The sequence below is a fragment of the Sesamum indicum genome, linkage group LG1 (genome assembly GCF_000512975.1).
Source record: "Sesamum indicum cultivar Zhongzhi No. 13 linkage group LG1, S_indicum_v1.0, whole genome shotgun sequence".
Classification (NCBI taxonomy): Eukaryota; Viridiplantae; Streptophyta; class Magnoliopsida; order Lamiales; family Pedaliaceae; genus Sesamum; species Sesamum indicum.
The window spans coordinates 11,985,120-11,994,865 of record NC_026145.1 but is presented as its reverse complement, the minus strand read 5'-3'; the positions used below and the strand labels follow the sequence as shown (position 1 = coordinate 11,994,865).

General features: G+C 37.0%; 1 protein-coding gene across 1 annotated transcript in view; it reads left to right on the top strand.

The window, feature by feature from the left end:
- LOC105163972 overlaps positions 1 to 9,746 on the top strand; it is a gene marked incomplete in the record, with an annotated part of 19,928 nt that continues 10,182 nt past the window's right edge. The window contains 7 exon segments of the mRNA XM_011082511.2: positions 1 to 507; positions 2,589 to 2,779; positions 2,869 to 2,973; positions 3,497 to 3,597; positions 4,745 to 4,823; positions 5,339 to 5,350; positions 5,438 to 5,503. Coding sequence (XP_011080813.1) covers positions 288 to 507; positions 2,589 to 2,779; positions 2,869 to 2,973; positions 3,497 to 3,597; positions 4,745 to 4,823; positions 5,339 to 5,350; positions 5,438 to 5,503 — 774 coding nt within the window.

The following is a 9,746-nucleotide window of genomic DNA, read 5'->3' as shown; positions in this document are numbered from 1 at the left end:
GATTAATGTAAATATCATGCCGAATAACAATAAGTAAATGGGCCCAAATAGCCTCCCGAAACCTTAGTTCTGCGCCACCGCCGATGTCCTAGATCGGCTTCGCCACTCGTAACCCTAGCGCCGACGCCGCCTTCGCGTGCCCCCCACCCAGGTCGCCTGCCGCCTAAACCCTCGCCCCGTCCCCGTGCCTCTTCGCCCCTGTAGTCGCCCTCCGCCGCCCCTCCCGCTACCACTCGCGTTACCCTTTACTTGAACTGGGCGAAGCCCAGTTTTTCTTCCAGACTTGCATGAGACGCGCCTTAGCTCGCCTCCGCGCCACGCAGAAAGGCGCGCGGGGGTTTGCAGCATTGCAAAGCCCTGCGCCATCTTCTGAAAATGGCGTTGGGCTTGCGCCTCGCGCCATGGCGCGCAATTTACAATTATGGCATGAATATGATTTTGGAGGGCATACATGGAATAAGTTCCGGGGGGATGCATTTCAATGGGTTTTTCTGTCTGGACCGGCTGGTATGTACTTCATGTTGTAGGTTAATCTGATAATGTGACATAGATTTTCTTAATTTTCAGTCACATATCTGGAATGACTCTAGAACAAAATTTCTTAGTACGTGGAATTTATAATTTGCCTGCCGGAGGAACTGGGGGAGAGTGGCAGATATTGGACCAGGTGGAATAATTTCTTGCAGGGTTTAAGATGCTTAAAGACCTTCACATCATATTTTAGATTGAGCAAGATGACTCATGTGTTAGGATTTGACTCGCTTGATCTCTTGTTTGCATATGTTTTCTTTACAGATGTCGAGTCATTAATCTGTTGTCGAAGTTGATATTGCATCTTTAGTTGTGCATGCCGTGTATCTAAGGGAGGGAAATTAAAAGCTTGAATACAAGGTTTCTTGCTTTTGTTAAAGTACATACTTCCAGGTCTTAGTAATGTTGAATACGAATTTAAAAAATGTTGTGATATCAAGATAGAGAAATCCAATCCGTTTAAATGAATTTATCAATCATGTCACATTCCTGTATTTATCTGATGATAAATCCTGGAGTTAAATTAGATATCCATGGCAAAAGGCTATGTAAAATAGTCTTGTCTACTAGGAATGAGAATGACGGCAGATTACTTAAGTTGAAAATTATACTGTAGACAACATGATCAATATTTTGCCAATGACCATTGCACAACTGTATGATTGGAACGGACTCACTAAAAGCAGCACTTTGAATAGTCTGGGAAAGTTGATATGTAGAATGGATGGCTATAGGAGAGAAATTGTTCTAGGTGGAAATTTCAGTAGAAATGTGGGAGAAGTTTCTGATCTTGTGGTATGGTACATTATGTCTTGAATTTGGTGATTCAAATGACACTGACGTGTTTATGTTAGAATTCTTCTTAGGCAATGAAATTAATGCTCAGTAAATCCTCCTCTGGATGAATGATGAACACTTGATCATATATAAAGTTGACTGGTTGTAGGGCGGTTTTATCTATGGACAAATTTTGACCTCACAACTAAGAAAGTTGGCAACTATGGAGGTTTCTGTAGAGAGTAATGGAGGAAGGCCTCTAAAGGAGAATGAAGAGCTCTAAAGTGCTATAGAGACTCAGAATCTGTTTCATATTGTGGTTGTAGATTATTGCTATAGAACATTTAACAATTATGATAGAGTAAGAAGTACTGGTTGCTTAAATTCAGGTGATGAAGAATAGAGACCTCATGAGTGTCATGTGGGTAAAGAAGGTAACTCCATTGCCTCTGCGAAGATGAAGATATTAGTGGTGGGAAGGGATGTCCCTTTAACACAATTTTGAATGAAATCACAGCACTCATGTTAGGGTAAAGGCAGTCAGCGGTTTCAGGGGAAAGTAGATATGGTAATGTTTCCAGTCAAAGCAGTAGTGTTGAAGGGAGTTCTAAAGAAGATAAGCTCGTAAAGCATGAGGAGTAATTGGTGTAGCAGTCAAGGAACGGAAGAGCATCGGAGAGTCCACATTGTATTTTACAAAAATCATCCTGACCAAGAATTTGATATATAAAGTTTCATGCAAGTGATAATTATCTAGGTATTAACCGAATGAGTCACACTCTGAAAATTTGAGACAAGTGAATGAGAACCTACTCGGGATTGAATCAATTGTTTGAGAGACCATTCCAGCTTACACTTTGGATACAATCACGGATTTATTTATCTGTTGAGAAGACTTGGGATGCTGTGTATAGAAGAAAATGGAGACCTCTACATGACTTGTGTGTTGTGTTTACACTGATCCATAAAACTGGAACTGTCTCTTTTAGGCACTTATTGTAAAACAGACCCTATTCCTGTCATTGTACCATGGGAATTTTCTATATTCTTCTCCAAAGTTAACTACTGTGATGTTACTGTAAATGCATAACCGCTTGGGACTTGTTTTATACAGTAACATCTGTAAATGCAGAATTTCTTTTACATTTATCATACTCATCTCTAGTCAAGTCTGTTTATTATAGCTGGTAGACTGATTGTATTTCTTATCTTTCATCATAGTTTTCATTGTTGAAGCTAGGTTTTTGAGGAGCCTATTGCTAAATCTTTTCTGTTTTCAGCAATAATTCTGGGGGCATCTTCAATGCCTTCACTGGCAGAAGATGTTTCAATTGAATCAAGTTCCACTGATGGTACAAATATTGCTGATTCTGGTGGTTTGCGTAAAATTGAGGATGGGTCAGTGGTATCAAATGAGCATACATCTAAATGGAGAATTTTTACTGATAATGGAAGGAATTATTTTATGCAGGCAAGTGTTCTGATTCTATTCTCATATGGTTAATTTTGTATATGTTACTATCAGGAACATTCTTTTGATAGACTTTTCATATCATCTAGGGAAATGTTGAGCAAGCTGAGAAATTTTTTCGATCTGCATTAGAAGAAGCAAGAGAAGGTTTTGGAGAAAGGGATCCTCATGTTGCCTCTGCATGCAACAACCTGGTGGGTCTACCTTCTATAAGGCAATTAGTTTTGTACTTAAATGTTAAATGTGTTACTGAATGACCACCTCATTTAAAAGTTCTTGCTATATAGAGAAACATTTAATATTTGATACCTCCAAGAATGGTTGTCTTGTGGTGGGCTTTTGTTCATGATAAGGACTTAAATTGTGGTACTGTTGCTTCTTATTTGAGCTAGTGACTTGGCGCTTCTGTTATATTGGAGTTTGTGTTTGGTGTGGTAAAATTGTTGATTCTGTACGGGTCTGTTTACTTAAAGCTGATTAGATGAAGCTAATTACTCCCCCAAGCATCTTTCTCCAAAGTTAAGTTATTTTAGTGGTGTCATAAAGTTTTATTGTTCTTTTTCTATTTCTAGAATATTACTTCATATTTCATAGCAAGTTTATTTTCCTCAGCAGAAGCTGTCTACCTCTTCCAACATTGCAGTTGATCTTTCTTATTATCTTTGATGCTGCAAGTTAATTTTCAGAAGTTGATGAAACCATGATTCCTATTTGCAGGCTGAGTTGTTTAGACTCAAAAAGGACTTTGAGAGTGCGGAACCATTGTACCTGGAAGCTATTAACATACTAGAGAAGCATTTTGGAATAGATGACATAAGGTAAAGGAAATGGAAGATAGCATTTTCATTACTTGTCTACTTTCTGATGAAGGGGACTGTGGGTAAGACAATAAGAAAGTACTCATTTGGTGAAATGGTCCATCTTTTAGGAATATACAACAAATAAAAGCAACCATTCAATATAAAATGGAATGAGTAATACTTATGGGCTCTAGTTACTTGATCAACAGACCTTAACTATTGTACTTGTATATTTGCCCTGTACAGTTTAAATTGGTGAAAATTTTCATCATGGTTCTTGACATGAGGCAATTGGTTTAATATGTGCTAGTATAGTGCTCATTGTCCATGGCTCAGAAGACAATGACAATGTTTGGTTCCGTTTTTGGGCTGGTTTGACATGAAGTGTTTGGAAGACTAGGTTTGGTCTCGTTTGAAACCAACCCAAACCCACCCTGCCTACAAAACACTTGTCACATTCCCCAATACACATTTCAGAACACTTCAAAACCCAAACTTGTTTTCAAACTTTACAAAGACCTACATAAAAACAACTCCAACAAAGAAATAATTTTTCAATCATCCTTAATGCTCTTTCTACTCCAATTTTATGGACTCTTATTTCCTTCTTGGAACATCATTTAAATAAAACTTCATTTCCTAACATGGAACTTTTTCTTCCTTGAACTACCTTCTCTTGCGAAGCAATGATATGACATTACTGACACTCAATCACTGTTGAGGTGATACTGTGGAGATACACAGACTCTCTCTTTCATATCTCATCTAAAGCTTCATGCAGAGTTAAAACGGGAGCTATATTTCCTAGACATCAAGCTAACTTGCGTTATTCTTGCAACTCTTTGAGTTGTCCTCTTCTATATTGAATGAAGTTGTTTACAGTAGGTTCATTTAAAAATTATGCCACTTTCCTAAAGGACAAGTCTGTGATGTATGACGTGCTATGGTACGAGTACTTGTGCCTGCATTTCAATGCAGGTGATGTTTTAATTCATGTATTACATGTGCCCCTTTAAGTTATCTCTCCCTATTTGATCTGGTATGAGGCAGTAGTTAGTCATTTGCAGTGGCTTGATTCGCTGTGCAACTCCATCTTGTGTGGCATCACTCCTGAAGCTTGAACTTTATTTTCACTTATGAAGCCTGTAAATTTTTCATATTGTAGAGTTGGGGCTGCCCTTCATAATCTTGGTCAATTCTACCTCATACAGCGAATATTGGAAAAAGCTCGTGTATGCTATGAGGTAAATACATGACACAATATCCAAATGCTTCTGCTGCCATATTTTGGTTTAGTTGTGATTTCATAACTTGTTGTAGGCTAGTTCTCTGTAGATGTCTAATTGTTTCGTCTCCTTAATCATTATATAAAGGTTCGCAAGAACCTTGGATAATCATCCAGTATATTATCTGGTTTCTGTGTTTCACCACCAGATTGTTTCAAATCCATGAAGTAGAATGAATGTGCCTCTCCATTTAACTGGAGAATTGGAGATCTTTAAGGAATTGCTTGTATTCATCAAAACCCATTCGATCTCTTACTTTTGTGGTAGCTTTAGGAACTCTCAAAGTATATCCAGGAGAAATTTGAATGTGTGGACTTCTAGCACGCATAAATTAGTAGTGAAAAAACATACTGCTAATGATAGTACTTATGCAATTTTTGCTCTCACTTTCTATGTGCAATATATTATAGTTTTGTCTCTTCATTCATGCACTGACAAAGTCATATTTTCTCTTTTGACCCACTTTCTGACAGCGTGCTCTGAAGGTTTGTATCTATCATTATGTCACTTCTATCATCATTATGTACTTGGGAACGGACTTCAGGGTTTCCTTCCATTTTTCTGATTGGTAGATAAAGCGACGTGTATTAGGAGAAGCACATCCAGAATATGCTGATACGTTGTATCATCTTGGCACTGTAAGTTTCACTATTTGCTGATGTTCCTAAATTTGATCTACTCTTAGAACTTATCTGTGCTTTTACTTGTGTCTTGGTGTTTAGATACGTGAAATTTGCTGTGGTACGAGTGAATGCATTTTTTTTATGGCTGTCATAGACAGCTTATTGTTCCTCAAGTTTATGGTATTAAATTCATGGTGGTAATTAAGGACCACGTAATACTTGTGTTTAGGAAATGTAAGGTCTCCACTCTTTCATATCGATGATGAGTCATTAATGTCTCTTTCTTGTCAAATTTAAGCTACTATGGAGAGGAGAGTTTGAGATATCAAAAGTGTAAATGAAGACATATCTTCTTATTGTGAATGAAGAAAGACTATTTATTTATGGGAAAACCTCTTATTCCCCATGTACATGAGGGTAGGGGTTCATTTCGGTGAACCGAACCGAAAATTCGGTTTGGCGGTTTTAAAAACCAAAAACCGAACCGAAAAGGTAAGGTTCGGTTCGCTTAAAACCGAAACCCGTTCATTTAACTGAAAAACCTTTTTTAAAAAAAATAATATATATATAAATAATTTTGGTGTTTTTTCAATTTTACCGAAAAATACATCAAAATCTATTCAAAATTTATGAATGTATCGTGAAAAGAAAATTTATGAATACAATTCAAAATTTCAAATTAAAAGAAAAGAACCCAAGAAAGAATCCATTCATTTAATTTTCTATTAGGCATTTCATCAAACAACTTCAAAGCAAAACTTGTATGTCAAATTTTAGAATTTCTTCTACTTAAAAAGAAAGAAAAATTACCTGAGAACAAAGAAGAAGAGGAAAGAAGTCACTGGGTGTGGCTGCCCAAGAAAGAATCCATTCATTTAATTTTCTATTAGGCATTTCATCAAACAACTTCAAAGCAAAACTTGTATGTCAAATTTTAGAATTTCTTCTACTTAAAAAGAAAGAAAAATTACCTGAGAACAAAGAAGAAGACGAAGGAAGTCACTGGTGGGGGTGTGGCTGCCAGCTGGAGAGTGGAGAGAGTGGTGGAGAAGGAGAAGACTCAGAAGAGAACTGAACTGGTGCTGCTTCTGCGTCTGCGTTTTCTTTTTTCACTTTTCATTCTTTTCTTTCTCTTTACTTATCTTTATTTTATAATATATTAATATCAATATATAAATATAATACATAATAATATAACATAAATAATAATAAGAAAAATTAGGTTTTCGGTTCGGTTCGGTTCGGTTACCGAACGGTGACCAAAAAAACCGAACTGAAAAACCAAAATTTAAAAAAAAAAAACTGAAAACCGAACCAAATTTTTGGTTCGGTTCGGCCAGTTTAACCGAACTTTGAACACCCCTACATGAAGGCACTATATACATACAGAAGTGTAGGTCTAACATAATCCCTCGAATCAGGCTATTAGATTTTGAACTCTTCTAATCATGCTATCCAAAAAATTAGCCTTACAGATAAATCCTTATAATAAATATGCAGGTACTATGTTTACAATATGAAATCCTAAAGGGAAACTAAACCGTTCCTCCATTTGAAACTATCCAACTGAATCCCTCCATTTATGGATTTCAAATCTTCCTATTCTATTGACTACTCATTTTCCACATCACCCTCCCCTTCAAGCTGAGGAGTAGACGTCTTCCATTCTCACCTCGAATAGAATATCATGAAATCTTGAAATGCTCAGCCCCCATTAGCTAAGTGACTTTCTGATGTAATATATGACTACATACTTACTCTTCCTTCACTTTTGATTCTCAAATCATCTAGGATAATTGTTAGAAGGGGAAAAAGAGAATAATTTTTGGCGTTTCAGTGAAGTACCCAACATCAATACATATAGAGTTGGGTGTTTACCGATAGTTACAAATAAATCAACCTACTTATAAACAATATTAACTTTAATAGATAGGAGAAGATATATGTTAATCCTAACACTCCCCCTCAAACTGGTATTACACATGGTCTTGGAATACCTTGCCCCTAATGCTTTACTGAAAATATCTGCTCGAAGGAGTGACGGAGTGCAAAATATGTGACTCTCCTCATGAACAAATGACAATTGATCTCAGTGTGCTTTCTCATTAAAAACTAGATTATTGGCAATGCAAAAGTCTGCTTAATTGTGACAGTAAATAGGCAAAGTGTCATTATTTATAAACCCTACTCTCCCAATGAATTTTTAACCATAAAATTTCACTAGTGGTGTGGCCATGGCCGTTGTATTCAGCTGCTGCATTCCATATAGTTGCTGGGTCTGTTTCTTGCTGCTCCAAGTCACAAGATTTTCGCCAACATAGGTGCAAGGTGCATTAGAGTAGGTTTTTATCTTGAGATGTCCATGTTGTTCCAACAACCACCCTTAACCAAGAGCCTCCTTTATGTAGTCCAAAATCCTAAAAAGCAGCTTCAGATGAACAAGTAGTGACTTATCCATAAACCGACTAAATAGGCTAGCGGCAGAGTAGATGTTAGGTTTAGTCACAGTGAAATAGATTGACATCCCTACAAGTTTGTACTTGCTCTCATCTTCCAAATAGCACTATCATTCTACCAGAAATCAGGACTCGAATCATAGTTGTGTGACGTGTCGACAGGCTTAGTACCAGCAAACCGACTTCCTAAAGGAGATCACAAGCATATGTTATTTGGGATCACTTATATTTCTCTTAAAAGATTCATATGCCTTAATATTTGTTGCCTTCAATTGGTTCTGCTTCTGCAGTTATTCTTTTAGGATCATTATAATAATTCCATACATCTGATTTAGTGATTTAAACTTTTTCTCATATCCATCAAATCCATTATTCTTGATGGAAAAATCTTTGAATTGGCTAGGATGAGCGTACAAAGTTAAAAGCTCTTGTGTAATGTTCCTTGGATTTATCATGAACTCTAAGCAAGAGTTAGAAAACTAGGAACCTTATGTTTCTTTTATTTTCCTAAATTTAATGGCCAGAAATCATGTCAATAATTTTAGGTAAGAAGTATCTTTGGTGGACATTCCTAGAAGGAAATAGGAGCATTAAGTCATGGACCATGGAAGTAGTGCTGTTTTAAGTGCTTCGATTGCGAGCCTACCACTTAGCCTGTAGCACTTCAAATAAGAGGAACTTACTAATTGCTGGGAAATAAACTAACTAATTGTGATAGAAAATCAATGATCATGAAGCATCTAGAATCAAGTATCACCAACTTGACTAGTCTGACAGAGAATTGAACATTGTTTTTTACATGTTCATTTCAATTCCAAGAACTATCCTAGTGTTGAATTTCACCTACGTATGAACCACCATGTTTAACCTGTTAACCTACCTTTTTGACAATTCATCAATCCTCACAAGATGTAAGCCTGTTTTCATGGTTAGAATTTTATGTTTAATTCCAAACGTTCCAATGCAGAACTGCAACTTTAGTTCTTTAAATCTGAAACATGTAAACATGTGGCTATTATATGCACAAGTAAAATAGAGTACTTAGGAATTAAATGGAACAGAGTTAAGAACTGAATTTCAAAACTCCATTGAACCGACTCAAAGGATTCAACTCCATCCGAGAACAAATGAACTACTTTATAGTTGGAACTTTGCCTCCTTGTTTACTTCCTCTGCCTCCAGAAACTGAATAAGGATGTATTTTGTGCCTAATTATTCTCTATTCAGCCTCTCTTGAGCGTCTGATTGTGGCTTTAGCTTTCTTGTGTAGCCCCCTCAAGAGAAATCCAAAGTGCCAACAAAATTTAATAAAATCTGCATGGGGATCCGCTTCCACTGGGCGGAAACATGACCATGTATCTCGACACGGCAGCCAGTGTTCTCTTCTGTCTCTGTGGCTGGCTTCTGCAGGGGAAATATGGCCATGTTTCTCTCTATTTCTTGTTCTTGTTCAGTCTGCCTGCAAACACAGCTGTATCGACTGTCATGGCTGGCTGTGTTTTGCCTCTGTTTTATCACTTCTCAGAATCTCTGCAAACATAGTAGGTTCTTGCACAGCTTAGCTTTGTCTGCATCGCTCCCTTTGTTCCTGGATTGACCTTGAAAATAAGAAAAGGCAAGAGCAGTACCTAAAACTGAAAAGAAGCTAGGAATTACTAGGTTTGGAGTAAATTTACAAAAATGTCAAGAAATTCAGGTGAACTCCTTTGGCTAAAGCAAACAAAATCTACTTGCATCACGCTTTTCGGAAAAAAGAATTTCTGATCTGACTTGCCAATAATGTGTAACATGCAGGCATCTCC